This window comes from Furipterus horrens, unplaced genomic scaffold, assembly GCF_987537825.1.
Source record: "Furipterus horrens unplaced genomic scaffold, mFurHor1.1.pri manual_scaffold_6, whole genome shotgun sequence".
Lineage (NCBI taxonomy): Eukaryota > Metazoa > Chordata > Mammalia > Chiroptera > Furipteridae > Furipterus > Furipterus horrens.
The window spans coordinates 160,085,576-160,108,384 of NW_028327176.1; the positions used below are offsets into that span (position 1 = coordinate 160,085,576).

General features: G+C 39.9%; 1 protein-coding gene across 2 annotated transcripts in view; it reads left to right on the top strand.

Moving 5' to 3' along the window:
* Window positions 1-21,462, top strand: part of PKIB (cAMP-dependent protein kinase inhibitor beta) — an 83,005-nt gene extending 61,543 nt beyond the window's left edge. For both annotated transcript variants that reach the window (XM_090280631.1, XM_090280630.1), the window contains 2 exons: window positions 16,472-16,648; window positions 20,236-21,462. In XM_090280631.1, the coding sequence (XP_090136757.1) occupies window positions 16,480-16,648; window positions 20,236-20,303 (237 nt within the window). In that variant the 5' untranslated portion in view covers window positions 16,472-16,479 and the 3' untranslated portion in view covers window positions 20,304-21,462. The remainder of the gene's footprint in view (window positions 1-16,471; window positions 16,649-20,235) is intronic.
* Window positions 21,463-22,809: the final 1,347 nt, after the last annotated feature.

Below are 22,809 nucleotides of genomic sequence, written 5' to 3' on the forward strand. Positions count from 1 at the left end.
AGAAATTTTTATGGTTCCCTAATACTCACAGGAAGAAGTGCAATCTCATTTTTAATAGTATTCATTTTCTTTGCAACTTGGGTTCTAGTTGACTCTGGTCCAACTTATTTTTCCAACTTTATATGACATAAAACTATTAGAATCAGATGTTTTCTTTTCCTTTATTTGGAACTTGCTTTTACACTCCTAATTTAATGGTTTAGCTTAAGGTATTTTTCTGGCCTGGTAAGCCTTTTCATTTTCTTTCTTACCTGTATAAATTCCTTCCAAATATTAAGGTCTAATAAGTGTTCTACAGCTTCTGTGAAGTCTCTCTTAATTGCCCCCAAATTTAATAACCCCTTCTACATTTTTATAGCATTTTTCATTTACAATACATATTTGAATATATCATATGTTGATTTTTATTTTTATACTTTTAAAAATATTCATTCATTTCATCTGTACAATTAGGTCACACAGTTTTGTGTGCCCCTACTGTGTCCATCACAGTATTGAGTCTTATTTGGCACTATTTCTTCATTATCTGGCAGGCTGAAGGATATAGTAGAGCTAATAAAGACTGAGTTTTTCAACAGATGTTCGGTGAGGTGTGATAGAAGGAGTAATGAATGAGGTCAAATAAAATAGGTTCTGCTCACGTCTCTGTCACAAGCTAACTGGGTGGCTTTAGACAAACCATTTCATTTTTATGATCTCTAGTCTCCTCATGTTTAAAATGAAGATCGTAATGACTCCCCCACAGTGCAGCATCATATGAGCTAATTCACATTAAAATACCTTATACAGTATATACTCAACACATGTTTATGCTATTTTGATATGTGAAAATCTTTTATTAGAGAAATTTGGGAAGCACAAAAAAAGTCAGAGAAGAAAACAAATTTATAATAATGCTGCCAAGAAAGAACTACTGTTAAAATTTTGGTATATTCTCCTTACCATGTTTTTCTGTACATATATATTTTTGAACTAACATTATATGTATATTCTGGATTTAAACTTCCTTTTTTTCTGTTATGTCAGTTGAATATATTTTAGATGTAATTTTTATTAAGTGTTTTTCCTATGCAAATTAGGTAATATTAAATAAATATAGCAACAGAATTTCTTATTTCTACAAAAGGAATTTGTAAAATTTAAATGGACCCGTATCAATTTTACTTCAATTAACTTAATTACAGATTAATAATACCAACATACATAATTTGCTGAACAAAAATATTTCAGTAGTATGACTTTTGTCTCAAGTGATTTGCTATTTGGATGGGAATATTTTTGCCTTATGTTACCCAGAAAATCCTCAAAACAACTGTAAAACTTTTGCTACTGTGATTTTGATTGAATTTTGTGCTTGATGAAACGCTACAATGATTGCTTCTCCTGCCAGGGAAAATAAAGTAAGAAAACGAATCAGAGCTTGAAAGGCTCAATCATTTCTTTTTTTTCTCAGTTGAAAGAAAAAAAATGATGAAAATTAAATCTATTCAAAAAGGGACTAAGGGATATCCTAAATAATTTTTCTTTAAGTTAAAAAAAATAGAAGGAAGAAAAGACATAACTGGAACTTTTAAAGTTGTACCTAGTTTTATGTGTCCCTACTGCATCTTACTTATACATCAACTTTATCCAATTTAACTGAGGAAAGCTTTGTGAATGAGTCAGTCCTCAGCCATGCCGCTCACTTTTGGTCTTGCATTTGGATTTCCATAGACTTCTAATATTATTCTAGACATATTAGATTTCTAGAAAAATTTTTTTCAAAACTTTCATTTAAAATTTAGAATTACCTTGGGCTGAAAAAGATTGTATATTTAAGATATAATGAACTGATAGCAAATAAATATAGTCTAGCTTCAAAATGTATACATGTGAGATAAGTATTTGAAATACTTCTATATGTGAGCATTGAAAAAAATCTGGAAGGATATGCACCAGAATAATATCAGTGCTGTCATAGATAATGGAATATAAAGCAATTGCTTTTATCCTTCTTCATGCCTTTCAGAACTGTCATTTTTCAACAATGAATATGTATTATTTTCACATGCAAACAGAAGGGAATTCATTTTGAAAAAGAAACATGGAATGATAATTGTTTCATTCAGTGAACAAATTTTATAGATTACCTACTGAGTGAGTGCCAAGCATGGCCTTTGATGTAACGGATACATCAGTGAAACAGCCTGTGAAAATCTCTGATTTTGTGAAGCTTACATTCTAGTGGAGGGAGACAGATTGTAAACAGCAAGTGCAGTCAGAATAAGTTATATGTGGTAAAGCTACTAAGTCCTAGGGGAAAGCAAGGCAGGGTAAAGGGGATCAGGAGCTAAAAGAGGGGACACATTTTAAATTGGGTGAACGTGAGCCTCACTGAGAAAGCAGAGTTTTCTCACAAATTCTGTGATTAAGATTTGTTTTTCAGGCATTATGAAGAAATTGGGAACTTTTATCCCATTTTAACTATTAAACACTTAAACATGCATTTTTGCTCAAAGTATATGAAAGGTTTACCCTTAGGGAGAAACTCTGATGAGTGTTCAGGGAGATGCAGATTTCAAGACAGGTGGCTTATCTGGAACAGATGTTGCAGAAAAGTAGCCAATGTGGTATTTGTGTGGGAGTGTGTGTGTGTGTGTGTGTGTGTGTGATGGAGGGATAATAAATTATTATTTTTTAAGTTTTCTCTTTTATCCCCCTGAACACCAAGTTTCTGGTAATGTCTTTATGTTAATCTGTTTTTGTCTTTATAATTCATAACATCAAAAACTGTTTCTTAAGCCACATCAACACCAGACTTTAACAAGATAATTGATGTTTATAATGATAACCTATTATAGTGCCTGTAAATTAATATGATGGATTTCTAAACAAATTTCACATATGTGGTTGTTAACCAAGGACATTTATATGTATTAGTTTGTTTGGTTCCAAGGTAAGTAGAATTGGTAATACTAATCTTAGTTTTAATAAATATGAAAATTTAATTAACAGAGAAATCTTATTGTAAGTCACAAGTCTATTAGAAGGCAATGCAGGGTTCAACTTCAAGAATGTTTGCTTTTAGTCAACCAAACTTTCTGTTGCTCCATATAGACTGTTTAACACACATAAAGACTAATTTAAGAGCCATCATCCCAAGGGTGTGTTAATGTAGTTTAGTAATGGCATAGCTCAAAGCCTCCCTTTGAACTCTTCATTTGAAAGCTTTTCTTCTGAATATATGCAAGTCTAAAGTACTTAAGGAGGCTTTGAAAAGAACCTGAAGTCATGCTTAATACAAAGAGATGGGTGATCATGGAACATACAGCTCTTAACAATTATTGTTTTTCCAATACAGTTGACATACACTATTATATTAGTTCCAGGTGTAAAGCATAGTGATTAGACACTTACATAACTCAAAGTGATCACCCCAATAAGTCTAGTACCCACCTGATACCATACATGACACCATATATTGTAATAACTGTGTATGGTATTGGGACATACAGTTTTTAACTTAAAAGTTTAATGTAATATGTTATATTTTAAATATAGTATTATTCTAACATTATTTTATATATGGATATAAAGTCCATGTACCAGGCAGAGTCATTCTAGGATGACCACATTGGTCAGAGTTAACTTCTCCTTTTCTCCTTCCTACTGATGTCATTTAAGAACTATGGTCTCATTAAAAAAGGAACTGACTTCTCAGGTCTTGCATTTAAAACCCCCTGCACAGACAGGCTGTGTTCCTTATGAGGTGGGAAGGGTACAAGCAACTCATATGAACCTCAAAGTTGTATCATTGTCTCACTACTGCAAAAACAGTTGTTGGGCTTTTGCTGTGTCCAGAATGGTTGGAATAGGGCAAAGATGAGAAATGGATGGTCGGAGTGTGCTCTTTCCCTGAAATGTGCTTACTCATCCACGAAACCCCACTCAAGTGCTATGTTCCCTGGGCAGCCCTGCCCTGTTTTGTCTTGGAATTAACCACCCCCTCCTCTGTGCATGCAAGTAGCTGCCCAGCCCACAGTCGTCCAAGTTCTCAGTTGAGGCAGGGGACGTCCTTCCTTACTGTGGCTAATTCTGCAGTAATTAGCCCAGTGTTTTGTATGGAGTTGTTGTCACATGCTTTTTGAGTTGAATGCAGATACTTCTTTTCCTAAGCTCCAGGAACTTAATAAAATAGGAACACATGATATTTGAGTCACTGATTAGAAAGGAAAATGTGAGAAATAAGTGAGAATGAAGGAACACTCCCAAACAGCAAGGATTTGAGATATGTGGGGGGAAAAAAAGAATGAGAATAGTTTCTTCTAATCCATACCAACTCCTCTCAATTCTGATTGCTTAAAAAGATAAAAATGAAAAGGTAGGAGGTGAGAAGGCAAAACTATGTAAGATGTAAGATAAGAAGGATGCTCTCTGCTATGGTTTATAACCATTAACTGAATAAATCATTCTGTATCCTGGATACCACCCACAAACTACACACAACGCATACACATGCACACATGTACACCCCCACCTCCCACGATAATGTACTAATAGATAGAAAAACCTGTTTTGGAGATTGAACAGGGCGAGTCATGCTGTTGGCAGAAAGAGTACTGGGAACTTAGGAAAGACTTTGACACGGACTAGCTGTGCTATATTGATGCATTATTTAAGTATCAGGGTCTGAAAGTTGCATTATAAGGCCCTCTCAAATTTAAAATCCTACAATAATGAGAAAATTTTTATGGTCCTTTTGGGAAATTACAAGGGATCAGGAGAAGCCCTATGACCACCTAAATGCCAAAAACCCTTAATGTATTAAAGAAGTTTTTCTAGCAGGAAACTAAAGACAGTAGAATGACCAGTTGAATGTGACCCCCACATACAAGGGGGTTACATGGTTTAATGCAGTTAATATTTTTATCTTTATTCACATCAGTCCATATTATTATTCTCAGTGATCTTATCTTAGAATAACAGGTGTCATTGTATTGGGAAATTGTTCAGATTTGTTCATTACTTTACCTGGGAGATTATAGGAAAACCAATTAGCTTCTCATTTTGAATTTTGTAGGTTTAAGGTATCAAAAATTTTCTGTGATAAAAATTGTCTCCATAGGCCCACCAATCCTATGTTGAAGAGTCTGTTTAAGTCATTATCAAGCAAGAGCCTAAGCATAAAAAAAGTTAATGTGTCAACAGACAAAAGGTAGAATTTTCTTTGGCATATACTTGAATCACAGAAATGACATATATTGAAGAATTTTTAAAAAGAGAAAGGTTTCTAAGTTAAAAAATAATTTTTATACATGTACACACTTCCATGTAAGCTTTATTTAGCCTAAAATGGTCTTGATATAAGTAAATGAGAGATACGTTGAAGGATTCACATTTTAGAGTGGATAATTTTACTTTATTTTCAAAAAATAGGATTTGAGTTCAAGAAATGTCACTGAGAAAATCAGGATGAAAAGATCAGGATGTGTTTGATATCACCAGACTGTGGTTCCTCTTTGTAGCTTGTGTGCCTAGCACAGGGCCTGGCACTTAATAATTTAGTAGGAGCTCAATAAACGTTGACTGGATAAATAATTATGTGTTTCTGTTGGTCCATATTAAGAGGCAATGGTTAACAGCTCTTTGTTTGGAAGAGGTATATATGTTCCAAACAGATAGTCATACAAAAGAATGATCTGTAGGCAGAGAACTGAAGAACTCTAGCATAACGTATTAAGATATTAAAAGCTGGAGAGACAGTTATCAGCTGAGATCAGTGTATGTCTAAATCTTTTTCTCTCTGCCTTTTGGCCAGGAAGAACATTGAGTTTCCAAAATGCATGTTCTTCCTTCTTTATTTGTTACTTTAAGTGTTTTTTCAGATAGCTTGACTCATACCTCCAGGGAACTACTTTAGAGGGTAAGAAGTTTATTTCAAGTCGGATATGGAAAATAAATAGTGATTTCACTGTGGGAGATGGGGTAAGTGCTATGGATCTGGAGAACTGAAAAGAGGTATCTACCTCCTTGCAGGCTTGTAGTCAAGTAAAGAAGCTTCCGAAAAGAATGAGTGAGAGCTAAAAGTAAGAACTTTCTCAGCTGAGAAGAAAATGAAGTTGCAAAACCTTTTATTTGCTTAAAGGTATGCTTATGTAACATACTCTTTTCATAGCGGCCTCTTTTGAGCCCATTGGGAGCTGACTAGTGATTTTTTTTTTTAATGTATATATTCCTCCAGTGCTCCATTTAGCTTAAACATCTTTGTCTTCTTCAGTGGTGCTGCTGTTGCATTTTCAATACCTTAGAGACTGCAAAGATGCTGGGTTGTATGTGTGTATATGCCCATGCAATGGTCTTTTGTTAAGGCATCCTGGTGTAGGCAGTCTAGACCACATTATCTTGCTGTGGGCATGCAAGGACTTCTGGGAAATCTCCAAATGTCTAAATGGTTTCAGCTCCTGTAAGCAGTCACAGTTGACAAAGCAGAACTCATCCAAATTTCTCCGCCAGTTCTATAGAAGAAAAAGGAAGAGTTGCTAATGAGTCAGCTTGTCTTGGCTAGCAAACATAAATATAGTTAGCTTTTTAAGCCCAGAAAACTAAAAGAACCTGCAATTCAGTCACTCTTTTGTTTTTTTAGCAGTGTTTCCTCATCTTCCTATAGGTTATGTACTTTTTAAACGTCACAAAGCATTTGAAGAGAGCAATTTTCATATATATCAAGCACAGGCAATCATTGTTGCCTAGGATAATAACAGATAAGTAAGATGACTATTTGGAAGACAGAGAGGCTTTTAGTTAGGCATATGCTATTTTTGGTTAAATTACCAAAATGTTATTTTTAGAGCCTTTCTGTGCTAAAATATCTGTGTATTCATAATTTTGCCAGATGAAACTATGTTTTAATTCTTTTAACTTACAAAAATAACATGTTCATTATTACAAGTTAAAATATCTAAGAAAGTACTGAAAAATGGTTAATATTCTCTTTGTTCTCACTTACATTCCCAACTAGGATTTTATTATTTTTACAAAGTTTAAATCACATTATATTCATTACTTGCCTCCCACATACACACAGTGTGTTACTTTTTAGACTTGTTTTATTTCACAATGTGTCCTAGACACATCTCCACAGGTAGATCTAATTGGATTTAATGCATTCTTTACAATAGTCGTATAGTGTTCCATAATATAATGTATACAGCTTTCTTAACCATTTGTTCCTGTATGGGCTTTTAGATTATTTCTAATGCTGCAATAATCCACCTTGCCAGGGAATTAGAAGAACCCAGTTAAGACTCACCTGGTGGGTAAAAATGCTCCTGCCGGTGATTTCTAAATCACAGATATATTCTTTCTGGAAGATCAGAGGACTTTTCACTGTAGCAAGCTTCCTCTCCCCATAGTCCCATAGGACTGGGATGGGGGACATGTTCGTCTCGTGGTGGGGCGTGACATCCTGGTCACTCAGCATCAGTGCTCAGCTCTGAAAGGAAAGTGGTACCAAGTGAGAGTTGGGAAACAATCAAGGAAAGCTCCAGAGACAAGCAGCCTGTTGCTTCACCTCCCTGCATATCCAGTTTTGTTTTTTATCTTAAAAGGATAGTTAATGAGTTAACTTTGACAAACTTTTAGCTTTGTGATGAACTTGTTTTCTAAAACCAACCCATAAAAAGAACCCATTTAGAAAAATAATAAAGGCAAAAGCAGACTTCCGGCCAAGATGGAGGCTTATACGGACATGCTCGGTCTCCTTCTACAACTAGAGAGGAATACAACTACTTCAAAACAAAAGATAACTAGAAATTCCAGAAAATAAAGCTACATGGAAGCCCAATGTATGAAGTTATAAACCAGCGGTGCCCTTTGGGCAGGTAAGAAGAGTGAAAGGGGGCGGTGCTGTTTGCGGTAGCACCAGGGACAGCGGCAGGGAAAGCAATCTCAGCTGCAGTCTAACCCCAGCAGCTCGCGACCCCAACGCTGGGAAAAACAACCACTGCATCACCTCCAACGGTGAGGCCCAGAGGGCGGGAGGACGGATCTCGGTCTCCTAGCAGAATAACTGCAGGAATCCATCTTGGACCCCCGCCCCCACAGAAAGCCCCACAGAAAGGGTTGCGAAATAGGTTGCGGATCGCCACTGGTCCCTGGGCAGTGACGACAAAGCGCCGGCGAAAAAGGTTGCGGATTGCCACCGGTCGCTGGGTCGTGACGAGTACACAGGCACTGCCCCCTACAGCCGGCCCAAGAAAACAAAACGCATCTGTCAAAATGAGGCAGACAACTATAGAAATCCCGGTGGCACAGCTCACCAGGCAACAGATGAAGAATCTGACAGATGAACAAATAAGAAACCTGTCAGAGGCTCAGTTCAGGGCCATTGTTATCAGGTGGCTTACAGAATTAACAAAAGATCTGGAAAAAGATGAGAAAGAATCGAAAAACACTCATACTGAAAGAAACAAAACCACATACAAGACAGATGGTGAGGAAATAAAATCCAGAATTCAAATCAACAAACCAGAACACAAAGAAGGAACAAACAGTCAACCAGTGCAGAGAGAGGAAACGGGAAGCAAGGAAAATGATGAGAGGATCAGAAACCTCTGGGACAGCTATAAAAGGCCCAACATAAGAATCATTGGTTTGCCAGAGGGCGAAGATGAACTAGAAATTGAAAAATTAAGTGAAAATATAATAAAGCAGAACTTCCCAAACTTGGGGAAGGAAATAGACTTACAGGTCCAGGAAGCACAGAGAATTCCAAAAAAAACTGGACCCAGGGAGAACCACTCCAAGACACATTATAATCAAAATGTCAAAAGTTAAAGATAAAGAGAGAATCTTAAAAGCAGCAAGAGAGGAGAAAAGAATCATGTACAAAGGGGTCCCAATTAGACTATCAGCTGACTTCTCACGGGAGACCCTGCAGGCAAGAAGGGACTGGCAAGAAATATTCAAAGCAATGAAAATCCAAAACCTACAACCACGAATACTTTATTCAGAGAAGCTGTCATTCAGAATAGAAGGGCAGAGAAAGTGTTTCCAGGACAAAATAAAACTGAAAGAGTTCATTAGATCCAAACCACTGTTATATGAGATGTTAAAGGGACTGGTTTAGAAAAAGGAGGATCAAAACTATGAACACTAAAATGAAAACTGCATCACAAGAAACAACAACAGAAGGTAGGGAATTGAAGCAAAGGCAAACTAAGTAGGCAATGTGAGTGGAAAAAACTATAGATATGGGGAGCATATTGGAGCGAAGCCAGCAGGGAAGGGGAAATGGGAGAGGGAGGAAGATGGTATAGGAATTAAGAAACATCGTAGGAGGGAGTGGAATAGACAGAAGTTGAGAAGAACTATATGCACAACCAATGGACATGGACTAAAAGGGGGGGACAAGGGGAGGGAGGGGGGCCACCGGGTGGAGGGGAGCAGAGGGAAGGGAAATTGGAACAAATGTAACACTGTAATCAATAAAACATTAAAAAAAAAAAGACAAAAGCAAAAACTGTCAAAATAGCATCTAGCTATTTATTTCAAGAAACCTTGAAATAAACTTGGAGGCCAGAATCTCTCCTTCCGTGTTGATGGCCAACCCTGCAGGCCACCTTTTGGAAGTTTTCTTTCAATACATGAATGCTAACTTGATAGTCCTTTAACATATCCTATTTTACTAAAAAAAGTTTACCCAGTTTATTTACCAGAAATTATATGGTATATAATTATTTACCTTAATTTTTTAGATTTGTTTTTTATCTTCAGTTTTAAGATTTTGGACTGTCTGGCCAGTAATAATCAATGTATTCATGGAGCTGGTCCTTCAAGCTTAGCCTAATTAATTTATTTGTAGTTACACAGGAAAATATTTTACAGAAATTAACATTTAATCCTGGCCATGGTGTCTCGTGTGGTGTGAATTGGCTGAGAGCAGAGTGGAGGCCTACAAATGGGGTCTGTTTCCAAATGGGTGTCAGGTACTGCTCCCAAGTAGAGAAGAGATCTCTAATTGAAATTCATGTACCACGGGGGTGCTCACAAGATGATCAAACATTTACTTATTTATGTATATATTTTTAAAAGTAATGTAGGGCAGAATCCAAAAGTAGCTGTTGTGTGGCTGTTTACACATATCTCAGAGATTTAGAAAGTTAATTTTGTGGTAATCCATGTCATCTTGCTTTCAGAGTGAACTGAAACTGAATTTACATCCTTGCATGCTAGGTGAGCAGCTGTGCCACTTTAAATAAGTCTCTTAACCTCCCTGAGAGCCAGTTTCCACATCCATGCAGTGCAGGTTATACCTCACTCCCTCGCAGGATTTTTAGAAGGTTTAAATGAGAACAACAGACATGAAAATGTTCATGCAGTATTGAATAAATGCTGGTTTCCCTCTTAAAAACTTAAGAGGTCTTCCAGTGGGAAGATATTTCTTGTTAGGGTCACAGGGGATACTAGGAGAGTGGTAGAAGGACATCTCTAAAATCAGAGAAGGAAAACTCTGACCCCAAAAAACCTCCGCTGCCTTGCGGCATACCTCTTCAGGGGAAAGGCTAAGGGAGTAAACCCCGACAGAAAATCCGGAGCCGGAGTCCCTAAGGCGGTTTGACATTGTAGTCAACACCGGCAACTCCTGCGGCGCACCTGAAGCCAAGCTGTATTGACTTTGTCTTTCCCTTGGACCCTTCAGCTGCGAAGAGAGGGGGGGTCTGCTGCATGGGCAACAGCAGACCCTCCATATCATCCTGCCCAGGCTCTGTAGCTTCAGTTTCACTTGAGAGGACACTCCAGCGTCATCGCAAGATGTCGACTCAACACGGGAGGAGACAGATACCGGTTATAAGCTCATCCGATTGGCGAAGGAAACGAGCGCCAGGGGTCTCCTCTGACGGTGGGAGAGGTCATCGCACCTCACTGGACAGCTACCGTCTCGCCATGGCTCGCCTGCCCCACTGGGTGCGTGGGGATCAGAGAGGCGCCTCTCAAAAAGTGGGCCACAAAACACCCGCACCAGTTAATTCCAAGCAAACAACAAGAAAAGAAGCCTCCGGCTCTTCGCCTCGCTAGCTGGAACATCAGGACCATGTGCCCCGGACTTACTGCAGACCTTCCGTGGATCAAGGGTGCCAGGAAAACCGCTGTCATCGATAGGGAACTGGCACGACTAAACATCGACATTGCGGCTCTACAGGAGACCCGGTTGGCCGACAACGGAACTATCAGAGAAACCAACTACACCTTCTACTGGCAAGGGAAGTCTCCGGACCAACCAAGACAGCACGGTGTTGGGTTCGCTGTGAAGAACACGCTTGTTAACTCCATAGAGCCACCCACAGGAGGCACAGAGAGATTACTTACCCTCCGATTGTCAACAACTTTCGGCCCAGTCAGCATTCTTAGCGCGTATGCCCCAACCCTCTGCGCCACCACCAAAGAGAAAGAACAGTTCTACCATGCACTGGACGAAGCGTTATCCAAGATTCCCAGAAGTAACGCTCTCTATCTCCTTGGAGACTTCAACGCAAGAGTAGGAGCCGACCACATGGCCTGGCCCACCTGCCTCGGAAACTTTGGGAGAGGAAAGATCAATGAGAATGGTCAGCGACTGCTTGAGCTTTTGTGTCACCACGGCCTGTGCGTGACAAACACATTCTTCAAGTGCAAAGAGATCCACCAGGTGTCATGGAGGCACCCCCGCTCCCGCCACTGGCACCAGCTTGACCTCGTCATCACCAGAAGAACGGATATTGGCAGCACCCTCCTCACCCGCAGCTACCACAGTGCAGACTGCGACACGGACCATGCCCTCGTGGTAAGCAAGGTGCGCATAATGCCGAAGAGGTTGCACCACTCCAAGATGAAGGGTCGCCCACGCATCAACACCAGTTGTGCCAGCAACCCAGTTAAGACCCAGCAATTCATCAACAAGATGGAAGATGCACTCGGCGAGGGAGTGGCGGCAGATGACATTATCGAATCCAATTGGCCACGTCTCCGCGATGCCATATACAACTCCGCCATTATTGCTTACGGGAAGAAAGAGCGGAAGAACGCTGACTGGTACGAGGCTCACTGGGAAGAAATGGAACCCGTGATCGAGGCTAAGAGGAAGGCCCTACTGGCTTACAAGGTCACGCCCACTCCCAGTACACTTCAAGCTCTACGGGCTGCCAGGAACAAAGTCCAGAAGACCGCCCGCCACTGTGCCAACACCTATTGGCTAAACCTGTGCAGAAGCATTCAGGAAGCCGCCGATATAGGCAATGCACGAGGAATGTATGAGGGTATCAAGAAGGCAACAGGCCCAATCCCCTCCAAGATCGCCCCCCTTAAGTCCAAGACAGGTGAGGTCATCACTGACCAGGAACAGCAAATGCGGCGGTGGACCGAGCACTACCTCGAGCTGTACGCAACGAGGAACACCGTAACAGACACTGCTCTTAACGCCATCCCAGACCTACCAGTCATGGAGGAGCTAGACACCCCACCTACTGCGGCAGAGCTCGGCAAAGCCATCAACCGCCTCGCTTGCGGGAAAGCACCAGGAAGCGACGGAATCCCTCCAGAAATCCTAAAGAGCGGGAAACCAGTCCTGCTACAGCCGCTCCACCATCTACTCTGTCTCTGCTGGAAGGAGGGTTACATCCCCCAGGATATGAGAGACGCCAACATTATCACCATGTACAAGAACAAAGGAGACCGCAGCGACTGCAACAACTACCGGGGCATCTCTCTCCTCAGCGTCGTCGGCAAAGTATTCGCCCGGGTCGCTCTTGCCCGCCTGCAGACCCTTGCTTCCCGCGTCTACCCAGAGTCCCAGTGTGGCTTCAGAGCTGGCCGCTCAACAGTGGACATGATCTTCTCCCTACGCCAGCTGCAGGAGAAGTGTCACGAGCAGCATAAACCACTCTACCTCGCCTTTATTGACCTCACGAAGGCGTTTGATCTGGTCAGTCGAAGCGGACTCTTCAGCTTGCTACGGAAGATTGGCTGTCCACCACATCTGCTTGCTGTGGTCATGTCCTTTCACGACAACATGCACAGCACGGTGTCCTACAACGGCGCAACCTCTGAGGCCTTCCCAGTCAGCAGCGGAGTAAAGCAGGGCTGCGTCCTCGCGCCTACGCTGTTCGGAATCTTCTTCTCCATGCTCCTCCAATACGCCTTTAAGGACTGCAGCGAGGGTGTCTTCATTCACACCAGATCCGATGGCAAGCTCTACAACCTGGCCCGTCTACGAGCCAAGACCAAAGTCAAAGAGGTGCTCATCCGTGAGATGCTCTTCGCCGACGACGCAGCTTTGACATCACACTCCGAAGAGGGACTCCAGCAGCTAGTCACTTGCCTTTCCCACGCATGCAAGGAGTTCGGACTAGCCATCAGCCTGACGAAGACGAATGTTATGGCTCAAGGCACGGGGACTCCCCCATGCATCACCATCGACGGATACACCCTGGAGGTTGTCAACGACTTCACTTACCTCGGGTCCACCATCTCGAGCTCTCTGTCAGTCGACTTGGAGGTCAACCGGAGAATCGCCAGGGCAGCCACAGTTATGGCCAGACTGAACCGGCGAGCGTGGAACAATTCCAGCCTCACTGAGAAAACCAGACTGCGCATCTACCAAGCCTGCGTACTCAGCACTCTCCTCTATGGCAGCGAGACGTGGACCACCTACGCAAGGCACGAAAGGAAACTCAACAGCTTCCACATGAGGTGCCTGCGACGCGTCCTGCATGTCGCCTGGCAGGATAAGGTCCCCAACACCGAGGTGCTGAAGCGAGCCAATATGTGCAGTTTGCATGCAGTTCTTAGCGAGAGACGCCTCAGGTGGCTCGGCCATGTCAAAAGAATGGATGCAGGCCGTATCCCCAAAGACCTCCTCTACGGCGAGCTAGCAGAAGGCAAGAGGATGACAGGGCGCCCAAAACTGCGGTTCAAAGACATCTGCAAAAAGGACATGACACAATGCTCCATCAATCTCAACACATGGGAAGTACAAGCAGACGACCGCCTAGCCTGGAGGCTCGCGGTCAGGCAAGGTACGTCACGCGCGGAGGCTGCGCGCAACGAGGAGGCGGTCCAGAAAAGATCGAGGCGGAAGCAGCGTCAGCAGCAGCAACAACAGCCATCTGCCTTCACCTGTAACATGTGTGGCAGGGATTGTCACTCCCGAATCGGACTGCACAGTCATTCTCGGCGGTGCAGATAGACTCTCAAGAAGCTACGCCATCGTCTCTCGAGACGGACGGCTGCCGACGACGACGACGACGGTAGAGTACATGTAAATAAAACTTAGTGAGACGTGAACAACGAAGTCAGTCATCAACAATATGGTTTTATAGTTACAAAGAGTTTCTGTACCCTTTATCTCATTAGTGTTTCATAAGAATGCTGTGAACCAGTCAGTCCATTTTTTTATACTTACTATATAGGGAAAGAATCATAACTCAGAGAAATTAAATGGATGAACTAATATCATCTTGTAAGCTTATAATATTCTTTAAAAAATGTTTTTGATTTATTTATTGTTTTTCTATTACAGCTGTCCCATTTTTCCCCCATTGCTCCCTCTGCACCCTGCCCAACCCTTCTCCTACAGTCAATCCCCATCCTATTGTCCATGTCCATGGGTCATTTATACTAGTTCCTTAACAAGACCCTTCCCCTTCTTACCCCTCTTCTTCCCCCCCCCCCCCCCCCGGTCACTGTTAACCTGCTCCTTGTTTACATGCGATGTAATGTTCTTTTTGATGAACAGCCCAGTCCTCTGTACATTACCCTGTCATGTCTGTCAATGTCAGACAGTTGGCAAATATTAAACAGAAGTCTAATTGCTTCCAAAACTGTATCTGAAAGTCTAACATTGTTCTCAAATTTTCCATAATTCCTAAAAAGATGAAAATATATGGAGAATAGCCTAGATTACTCCTGAATTTCTTGGGCCAACACTAAGCTCTATGTGCATGTCTTGAGTGCTGTGGACCAAAAGGGCTGCATTTTTCATATCAAATGCAGCATGTTTTGTGACTATTTCCCCTCATTTTTAGCATTTCCTGAATTGAAGTTAACTCTTTGCAAAGGGCTCTCTTTCAACTATAATGAAACGTTTGATTTGTTTTGTGTAGGTCAAAGTTCACATATTTCTGCCTTTGAATGCCACAAATGATTATTATTTCCATCCTTTGGTTGACACTCAGCACATTGTGTGTCATAATGTTATATGTCCTTGCATGTATACCTTCTTTCTTCCCTTTGAGAGTGCAGGTAGCCTAAAAACAGGGAATGTATCCTTCTTCTTTACTCTCAGTGTCCAGCTGAGAGCCTAACACTTAATGGCTTCTCAGTAAATGCTTGTTTCTGCTCCTCCTGCTTTTGAGATAGTGTTCAGTGTTGACTTCTTAGGAAAGATTCATTAGAAAACACAATATGATACAGAGAACATTTTGATGGTTGCCAGAGGGGAGCAGGGTTGGAGGAATGGGTGACAAAAGCAAAGGGATTAAGATGTATTATTGTAGTTACAGAATAGGCATAGTGTTGCAAAGTACAATGTAGGAAATATAGTTGATAATATTGTAATAACGATATATAGTATCAAATAGGTACTAGATTTATCCGGGTGATCATAAGTTATATAAATGTCTAGTCATGTAGTTGTACACCTGAAACTAATATATTATTGTATATCAATGACATTAAAAATTTTTTAAATGTTGAAAAATGAAAAGATTATATGAAAGAATTTTAGAATAAGCAATATCTGCTACTTCCTTCCCTGTATAGTGCATGATCTCTTGAGAATCTTTTCATAGAGGCAGACAGATGCTGGGAAGATAAAGGTTGCTTAGGAAAGCATTAGTAATTACCATGTCCTCTTGAAGGCAAGAAAAGACTATACAGGTCCTATTCTCCCCAAAGTGAACATGCAATATTGAAAATTAGGTCTTAAGAAGAGAACAGATAGAAATAAACAGCTGTCACTGGAGGAAAAAGCCTTTGAGATAAAATTGAGTTTCTTATTTCTAAAGAGTAGGAACAGCGTGTGTTTTGTTTGCTCCCCACAGATTATAGTGATTTGGTTTCAAGCTGAACAAGTAAAATCCTGGCAGGCAGAGCATGTATGGGACTAGTCAAACAAGTCCGTGTTCACTTCCTTCCAAGCCCTCTTTGGCTGATCCTTCCAGAGAAAAGCAAAATAAAAGACAAGAGATTACTGCACCCTAAAACATCCAAGTGGCTTTTTTGGCTCAGGGGTTATCTAAAGCAACCTGACTCACACTGAGAACTTCCTGCTCTATTCAGCAAATGTGCAGATGGAAACTCCAGCACCAGAATAGTAGACATAGATGCAGGGTGTGATCAATGGTTAGATTCTCAAGCCTGTTGTGCTTTTGATCAACCCATGCTTTTTAGTCACCGGTATGAACATTTGCTTCTGAATAGGCTCATCTTCCTCTCCATATGTACATTCTATTTGTAGATGTTGCTATGAGGACAGATGCATCAGAAATGACTGATGTGGAGGCTGTGGTCAACAGTTTTGCATCTTCAGCGAGGGCAGGCCGCCGGAATGCCATTCCAGACATCCAGGGTTCCACTGGGACAGGTGGAACTTCAGAGCTGCCGCTCGAACTGGAGGCCCTCTCCATCAAAGAAGGTAACCGCAAAACTGCAAAACTCTGTTAAAGTCAGCAACACTTCTCTCTTAATTCATCCCTCTGGAAGTCTCCCTTTTAAGTTTTTATTTTCTTTTTCGTATGTTTACTAAAACATTTCAGCTTTTGTTTAAGGCCAAGTGGATTTTTCAGGTTTTCTGAAAGTGGACAATTTGATCTTTTTATCTCATGGTGTGTAGGTGGAAACTGAAAAATTTCTTTATCATTGGATGTATATTATCATGCACAGTGCTGGTAATTGTGAATAAAAGGTGAACAGATATTATCCTTTCCCTCAATGAACTTACAAAATTAATCAAGAAGTACTCAGAAATAATATAATTTTTCATCTGCCATCCATTGACAAGTCACTCTGGAAGCTTCTGCTTCACCTCAGTATTCTATAAGTTTAGTTATTTCTCTTAGAAGTTTATTATCAGCTAGAGATGAGATATTTAAGGTATTTGTATGAAAGGTGATCATTCTTTAACCAGTAGTTGAACTAAGGAGAAAGGAGAGCTGTCAAGCCAATGAAAGAAAATCTTGGCTCTTTCTCCCCATGGTTTACATACAGTTCACATAGCTTGCTGAATTTAGTTTTCTCAGAATAAATGTAATGATAAGTTTAATAAAGGTTTAAGAGAGTTTCTTCATTTAAAAAACATTCAAAGAGATTAAAGATAATTTTAGTTTTAAGTCATTACCAAAATACCTGTGCCTTTTGCCCCATTTAATTTATTTTTTATTTGTTTTTTTTATTTGAATTTATTGGAGCGACATTGATTTCAAGTATACAACTCTATAACACATCATCAGCTCACTGCATTGTACACTCACCACCCAAAGTCAAGTCTCTTCCCACCACCATTTTTCTCCCCCTTGCTCTCTTGTAACTGCTCCCACCCCCATCCCTCTGGCAATTACCATAGTGCTGTCCATATCTATGTGTGTTTTTTCCTCCTCTTAACCCCTTAACTTTTCTCACCCAGCACTCCAAGCTCCCTTCCCTCTGACAGCTGTCAGTCTGTTCTCTGTATCTATGATTCTGTTTCTAATTTGCACGTTAGTTTATTTTGTTCATTAGATTCCACATATGAATGAAATCACATGGTATTTGTCTTTCTCTTATTGGCTTATTTCACTTAGCATAATATTGCTCAGGTCCATTCATGTTGTCATGAAAAGTAAGGTTTCCTTCTTTTTTATGGCCTAGTAGTATTCCATTGTGTAAGTGTACCACAGCTATTTAATCCACTTATATACGATGGGCATTTGGGCTGCTTCCAGATCTTAGCTATTGTAAATAAACCACAATTAATACAGGGGTTCATATATTCTTTCAAATTAGTGTTTGGATGTCTTCAAATGTATTTCTAGAAGTGGAATCACTGGATCATCCCATTTTAGATGCCAATGTGGACTCTGTGAGTGTAGAAATTTATTCCTGATGGCAAGGAGTCAAAAGAGAGCCAGGAGCCTCTGCACATCTACCCCATTAGTGGGAGCCCCAGAAGAGGGCCCGTAGTTCTTGGTCTCAGGAAGTTATTACCTGGTAAGGTTACAAATATTCCCGGTTTGATTCCTATGAAATAAACATATCATTGTTAGGCCAGGGACTGTGGTCCGATCCTGGAGTCCCATGGTTATCTCACCTTTTTCTGAAGTCATTGAATTTCTCATATGAGACACTACAAATAAAAGTAAAAGAGTATACACATAAAGTGAAAGAAGAGATGGGAGAAATAAAAGGAAGCGAAATAAAATGTGTGTAATGTTTTTGGCTTTGTAAGTTTGAAAATGCCATATAACAGTAGTTCCCCCTTATCTACAGGACATATGTTCCAAGATCCCCAGTAGCTGCCTGAAACCACAAATATTACCAAACCCTGCATATATACTATGTTTTCTCTTATACATACATACCTATGGTAAAGTTTAATTTATATATCAGGCAGAGTAAGAGGTTAACAACGACTGATAATATAATTAAAAAATTACAATGATATACTAGAATAACAATTATGGGAATGGCTTTGGGGCCATTCTAAATAAAATAGGGTTACTTGAACACAAGCCCTGCAATACTGCAACTGTCAATCTGATGACCAAGGCAGCTATGATGTGACTAGCAGGTGGAAGCATATTCAGCCTGGGGGTATGGGACAAAGGGATGAGTCACGTCCAAGGTGGAAAAGAGCAGGATGGCATGAGATTTCATTACACTACTCAGAACAATGTGCAATTTAAAACTTGTCAATGATTCTATCTGAAATTTTCCATTTAATATTTTTGACTATGATGACTAAAGCGGGAGAAAACAAAACCATGGGTGGCTAAGCAGGGGACTACTGTATGATTATCAGAACATGATGTCGCTGTTGAAGGACCATCCTCAATTAATAAGGTAGAAAAGTTACTTGTTCATATAAAAGACCTAATTAAAGTTTATAAACACACACAAAAATCTTAATATGTGTTGACATAACTTAGTTAAGGAAAGGAGAACAAATATACTGTAGGAGAGTTAGTAGTCTTCATCATTTTATTTTAGTCACTAAAGAAACCATTATCTGAAAGAATATTTTTACTATTTTTATATGTCCCTTTAAATCACTTTGAAATAGTCAAAGGCATCAACTAAGAATTTTAAAGTGCTAAAAATATAATCAATAAATAACACCAGATGTTAAAGAATACACAAAAGGAAATCGTCGGCAGCCATTCGTCTCGAGAGACGACGGTGTAGCTTCTTAAGAGTCTATCTGCACCGCCGAGAATGGTTGTGCAGTCCGACTCGGGAGTGACACGGTATCTGTCTCCTCCCGTGTTGAATCGACATCTTGCGATGACATCTGGAGTGTCCTCTCCAGTGAAGCTGAAGCTACAGAGCCTGGGCAGGGTAATATGGAGGGTCTGCTGTTGCCCATGCAGCAGACCCCCCTTCTCTTCGCAGCTGAAGGGTCCAAGGGAAAGACGGAGTCAATACAGCTTGGCTTCAGGTGCACCGCAGGAGTTGCCGGTGTTGACTTCAACGTCAAACCGCCTTAGGGACTCTGGCTCCGGATTTTCTGTCGGGGTTTACTCCCTTAGCCTTTCCCCTGAAGAGGTATGCCGCAAGGCAGTGGAGGTTTTTTGGAGTCAGAGTTTTCCTTCTCTGATGTGCCCTGACTGGAAGATCGAACCAGCGACACTTAGCTCGCAGGCCGACGCTCAATCCACTGAGCCAAACCAGCCAGGGCCAACAAAAGGAAATACATTTACAGATACAGACAAATGGACAAATAGACAATGTTTCTTAAACAGCTATAAATAAGCATATTTAAGGCCTATTTTCTTTTTAATTAGCTAACTACAAACATTATTAAGGATTTAAAAATTAATCATTTTCAATTGTTAATAAAAACTAAAAGCTACGATCTGACTTTCTTTGTGTAGTTTCCATGTCTGGACTGATAATGACAAAGTATGTTTTAATCAAGTAGAAAATGACTAGGGTGCATAAAGGAAATAACCAATGGTTTTATTCCAATATAATACAAAATATATCTTAACATATTTAATATGTGTATAAAAATTATTTATTTTTTAGATGTAAAAAAGAAAGATGAAGAAACAACACAAGACCAATTGGAAAAGCCTCCAAATGAAGGAAAGTGAAGTCTCATAACTTACCAAGAATGCTGAACTTCTACAAGTTGAAAGACTTTAGTGGTTCTGCTTTCCTGAGATGTTTGATCTGGTAGTAACTATGGTAACAGTGCAGCCCTAAGCGACATGTGTGTATTAGATCATTTTGTTATGATGTTACTCACTTGGATTGCAACCATGATGTCCCATGTAAGTTATTAAAAGGCAGATTACTTCCAAATTGCACCTAAGGAAAAAGTTAAAAAATGTATGGTCACTTAAATACATATCATTGTCTATAAACTCAACAAAATCTACTGTTCTCTTTTGGATTTATTTTGCCAGATGTGTTCTTAATTCTATTTTTATGATAGTGGGTAAAACATTTCTCAGTAACTCTAAACCAAACACTATTAATTAAAAACTTAATGGAATTTGTATGAAATTATGGTGTTTCTTTTTTGTTGTTGTTTTGTTTTATGGTAAGAAGGTATAATAGGTCAAAACCACAAGGATAGAATGTTTGCTTTTAATGAAATTTTTTTTTGCCCAAAGTCTAAAATGATTTCGGGAAAAAAATTGTAAAAGCTTGATAATCTAAACCTCTCTAGGATGTTTTTGTCTGATATCTTCTGCTTCTAGTCTATGCCTACTGTAATTTTTCATGTGGACTCTTAAAATGCAAAAATTGTGACAAATTGTTTATGTATAACATGCCCAGTAAATGAATTTCACTATCTTCTTTAACTTTGGTATGTGTATGTGTATACTTTTCTTTAATGTGAATTATGTAAAACACCTTATTTGTTGCTTTACACTGTCTTTTGTTATTCTTAGGGCTTTGTGTATACGTGACTTGTTTCTAAAATAATTTTCTCAGGAATGCAGACCTTAATTTTCATGTCTTTCCTAAAGTAAGTAACATAAGAGTAGGCACTTAAATATTTGGTGAATGATATAGGTAGAAATAGCAAAATACTTTTAATGTATATTTAAACATATATTTTAAAAGAAGCAAAACCAAAACCAAAGCCTTAGTATTGATTTATTAGACATTTTAGGAAGACAATACAATTCTTAATTTAAGAAAATTTTGACTAATAAATTTATTTTTATCTTTAGGTATATATGCATGCAGTTTTATTTTATTTGATTATAACTTTGGCCATGTCTATATACAGTAATCAAATAAACTCTTTCACCACCAACTGTTACTGACACAAGTCTCCTTCATTTTTATCTTATAAGGCATACCAAATGAAAATGGCAACACATTTTAAAGGAGGGAGTTAATAGTCTGCAATATAAATCACCTCCTGTTTATTATTTCATTGATGAAGTTTACCTTTATATCTAAAATATACCATAGAGGTAGATTTCAAATAACCTGATTTCTTTAAGTTCTCAAATATAAATTTTTCTTTATAAAATAATCAAAAGTACCACTTCGGCCAGGTGGCTCAGTTGGTTGGCACATTATTCTGTATACCAAAAGGTCGAAGGTTTGATTCCCAGTCAGGGCACATACCGAGGTTGCAGGTTTAATCCCTGTTTGGGGCACTTATGGGAGGCAACCGATTGATGTTTCTCTCTCACATTGCTGTTTCTCTCTCTCTCTCTCTAAAAATCAATAAACATATCCATAGATGAGGATTTAAAAAAATCAAAAGTACTATTTTAGGTGTAGCACCAATTTAATATTCAATAAAATATATTTTAGCCATTAAAATATTTGAGTTATTTAATGCCATGACATTATATAATCATTATAAAGAATGGTTAGAGTAGAACAGTGGTTTTCAGGCTGGGGGTAAGTGACAATTTTACCTCCTAAACAACATTTGGCAGTGTCTGGAGACATTTTTGGCTACTCCAAGCAGGGGGAGGGTCTGGGGAGAGAAGGCACTGCTGGCATCTAGTGGGCAGAGGCCAGGGATGTTGCTAAACGCTAAACATCCTGCAGTCCTAGAGGCAGACCCTCACAGCAGAGATACGCCTGGCCATAGGTGTCAGCAGTGCTGAGGCTGAGAAGCCCTGCAGTGCAGTAACTGTCGGGCACGTGGATTTTGGCTTCAGATGGTCAGGGTTTGAATTCTAGCTCTGCCTGTGTGATCTTTGACAATTCACGTCATGTCTCTAAGTCTCACTTTTGGCATCTCGGAATGGTATTAGAAATAGTACATCATTTATAGGGCTAGTGAAAGTAGTAAATGAGATAGTACAGCAGGTCTTCAAAGGTGGTTTTGTTCAATGTTGTTTTGTTACGGTGTAGATGAGGGGTAAAAAATCAATTTGCAGACAGGGCCACAGTCTGTGGGGAGTTAGTGAGTTCTCCCTATGTCTGCGTGAGTTTTCGCTTCCTCGCACATCCCAGAGGTATGCGTGTTAGGTGAGTTGGAGTGTCTAATTTGTCTCAGTCTGAGTGAGTGTGGATGTGTGTGTGTGTGACTGTGCCTCTGATGGGAGGCCATGATGTCCAGAGGTGGATCCTGTCTTGTGCCCTGAGCTGCAAGGTTAGGCTCCAGCCACTTGCACC